We start from the raw sequence: 3,702 nt of genomic DNA on the forward strand, positions 1-3,702 counted from the left end.
GGACCGACCCAAACGGACGGTGTTTTTGTTCGCTTTTTGTTCGTTTGGGTCGGCCGTCCGTCCTCTTTTAGTTTTGGGTCGGCAGTGCGCCCAACGGGCCGATTCATTTTATGACCGCGTGCGTTTAACATCATGCCGTCGCCTTCGTTTTGGTGCTCCAGCGCGCGGGAAAGGTTCACGCGCGGGGGGGGGGGGGGGGGGGGGGGGAAAGCGGCTTAGCGCGCGCTGGTTTTGGCGCTTCAGCGCGGGGGAAAGCGGATTAGCGCGCGCTGGTTTTGGCGCTTCAGCGCGGGGAAAGCGGCTTAGCGCGCGCTGGTTTTGGCGCTTCAGCGCGGGGGAAAGCGGCTTAGCCCGCGCTGGTTTTGGCGCTCCAGCGCGCGGGAAAGGTTCGCGCGCGCGCCGCGGCCGGCGCTCGCTATAAAGAAGGTGCTCCCTCCACACTCTGTCGGCCGCCCACTCTCGCCCCCTCTGCGCTGCGCCACCATGTCGATCCGCCGCCTGGGCGCTTCGGATTTTCGCGGAGTCCGCGAGCGCCGCTCCGGCGCCTTCTCCGCCGAGATCTGGTTTCGCAAGAAACGTCTCGTCCTCGGCACCTTCGACACTGCAGAGGAGGCGGCCCGTGCGCACGACACGGCGGCGTGGCGCCTCCTGAGGCCTCGTCGGGATATGAATTTTCCCAACGTGTCGAGCCAGCGGGCGCAGGATCTGGCGCCTCTCCCGCGGCTTTTCACCGACGAGGATCGTCGTGTCCACCGGAGGCGGCAGCGTCGCCTCGCCATCGCAGAGAAGGACGTGGAAGCCTTGGTGGTGTGGCGCGGAGGCTACCGGCAGGACATCGTCGACGAGCGCCAGTTCTACAAGCAATTGAGATCGAAGAGGGACGCGAGGAGGAGGGAGCGAGCCGCCTATCTGGAGGACAAGCGTTTGCGGTAGCAGACAGCTCAATTGAAACTGAAGCTATGAGAAACGTCGGGTTGGGACTTTGAAGACGAGCAGCTTGCTGACGCCTATCTTCAAACGTCGGAGGAGGACATTGCCAAGTCAGAGTCAGAAAGCGACGAGTAGTGGTCTTTTTCTTTTATCTGTGTACGCTAGAACTATATATGTATCCATTTTAATCTGAAAAAATGGCCGGCGGGGTCGGCGACGTAGTAGGCGGGCGAGTGTGTGAATTCAATGTGCCACCGACCAGCGGGCCCGGTGAGGAAAGAGGACGAGCGCGCGCGTCCGTCTTGTGTCCGCACCGACGCAAATCAGGCTCAAAAATAGATCGGGAATAGGTCGGCAGGCGGACGAAAGCGGACGCGCGTCCGTTTGGATCGGCGCATTGGGCCGGCTTTTTTGTCCGCGCCAACCCAAACGGACGGCCGCGGACAAATGAACCCGCCCCATTGAAGTTGCTCTAACCGACACTGATTCGGATGCAAGCGATGAGGATGGACCTGAGGAGGATGGTGGGTGCCAGGAGAGCTATGGCACCGTCAAAGGTGACGATGAGGATGAGGATGACGTTGCTGATAAGACAAATGATGCATTGTTGTTTTACAGTATAACCAGAAGAAATTTGCAAAGCAGGAGAGTAGATGATTTGGAAAGCCACTTTTACTGGATAACACCACAAGGCTGGCTGCTCATGCTGCACCGTGCTTCACATGCGACCTGTGTATGGAATCCGTTCACACGCCAGAGAATTAGCCTGCCTTCAGACCAAGAGGAATTCCTCTCAAAGAGCACCGCCAGATGTTTGCTATCGCATACGTCCACCGACCCAAACTGCACCATGCTAGTCGTGAATTGCAGAGACACGGTGTTCTGGTATTGCCACCCTGAAGGAGACCGCTGGAAGAAGCACACGTACGAGTCAGGGGCACTCGGGGAAAGACGTGGTGACGTCATGGAAGGGATGGAGGCTCTAACGGCAGTTGGGGGCGAATTCCATACATGTTTCAGAACACATTCCACTTGTTACAGTGTTGTGATACTCAAGTTCTTGCCGGATCCGACGTTCACGCAAATTCCGGTTGGTAATACATGCGATCATGAGTACCCCTGGCCCTGGGAGGGCAGTTCCTTGTTAGAATCATGCGGGCAGTTGTTCTGCTTGGATTTCGGTCAGCTGTATGAAACAGATAAAGTTGTGCATGTCCGTGTTCGCAGGGTGGACATGGCAAAAAGGGCCTGGCTGAAGGTGGAAACGCTCGGCGATAGAGTGTTCTGTGTCAATTATAGACATTTTGGGGCATCGCTAAGCGCACAAGAGGTCGGTTTGCAGGGAAACTGCATTTACTTCTTGAGAGGAGATGACAAGGGATTGTATGTGTACAACATGGAACGAGGAACTACTACTTTGCACAATCCGGGTCATGACTTGCAAGATGACGTGGCGCCTGAAATGTTGATGCCTGCGTCATCTTGAATCTTTCTTTGTTTAATTATACACTTTTTTAGGATTAATTACACACTTTTCACTTTTATACAATATAGTGTTTTTTCCTTTTGCAAAATTTATATTATAGTGGACTAGCAAACATGTCCGTGCGTTGTAATGGTAGACAAAAGAATTACACGCTAGCTAAATAAGTATGACTCAGTACCTTGACATATGACCGTCCTCTATTTTAACACGGTGGCTTAACATTTTTCCACTTATCTTTTTTTCGACCCTCGCTGATGATGAACGCGACCTCCACTTGATCACAATGCATTCGACGTGGTAAACTCAAGGCAATGAGCTTGCCACTGCACGACACACTTGTCATTGTGTCACGCAAGGGAATACTTAAAACATTATTAAAAACAAATCTAATCGACCAACTACTCCCGACACCTAGACATACAAATACTTTCCGAAGACTAATCAAAACCTAGATATAAAAGACTTTTGAATCGGTGAACAGTTTTTTGAATCGACAAACATCTTTTTAAAAATTTGGGCATTTTCGTGTAAATTCACAAACATTTGTTTTGTTTAGATGAGCATTTTTTGAAATGCATGAATAATTCTTGAATTCAGGAACATTTTTGACTCAGCAAGCATTTTTTGAATCAATGAACTTTTTCTAAATTGGGGAAAAATTGAAATTCGCAAAAACACTTGCATTTTTTGAGTATTTTCTAAAATTTCATGGACATTTTTTTATCAGATTCACGAATACATTTTGAATACACGATATTTTTTTCATAATCATGGACATGATTTTATTTCCCAACATTTTTTCCCAAATTGTGTTTTTTTATTTGCAAAGAGTTTTGTAAAGTCACAAAAAAATGAAACCATGAAATTTTTGTGATTTCCCAAACTTTTTTTAATTCACTTTTTTTATGATTTATCAAACATTTTTTTCAAAACTCGTGACTGTTCGAAATTTATAAATCCCGAATTAATTTAAAGAAATAAAAAAATAGAAATGAGAAAAGAAAAAAGAAAAAATGAAATAAAAAAACAAGGGTGCAACGCCCCGCCAGCCGGTCCATGAACACATCCGTAGGGAAGGAGGTGCGTGAGAAAAAGGAGTGGAAAAAAGGTGGAACCAAGGGTTCAAACCCTGGTCTCCAGGGCGGGCGAGAAAGGCTTTAGGCACCACACCACTGGTGGGTCTATGATATATATTGGGTATCGTCTCTATAAAACAACTGAGCACGACCGCGATTTTGGAAAGAAAACCGATTATTTTTCTTCACTTAGCACTAAGTACCGGTTCT

At 48.9% G+C, this 3,702-nt stretch overlaps 1 protein-coding gene across 1 annotated transcript; it reads left to right on the forward strand.

The window, feature by feature from the left end:
• Nucleotides 1-483: 483 nt before the first annotated feature.
• LOC147965844 (uncharacterized) lies at nt 484-2,416 on the forward strand. Its single transcript, XM_087530633.1, has 2 exons — nt 484-922; nt 1,398-2,416. Exons 1-2 carry the CDS (start codon nt 484-486, stop codon nt 2,414-2,416), a joined length of 1,458 nt encoding a protein of 485 aa, XP_087386759.1.
• Nucleotides 2,417-3,702: the final 1,286 nt, after the last annotated feature.

The sequence above is a fragment of the Triticum urartu genome, chromosome 6A (assembly GCF_056163025.1).
Source record: "Triticum urartu cultivar PI428250 chromosome 6A, HENAU_Tu73, whole genome shotgun sequence".
In the NCBI taxonomy this organism is placed as follows: Eukaryota; Viridiplantae; Streptophyta; class Magnoliopsida; order Poales; family Poaceae; genus Triticum; species Triticum urartu.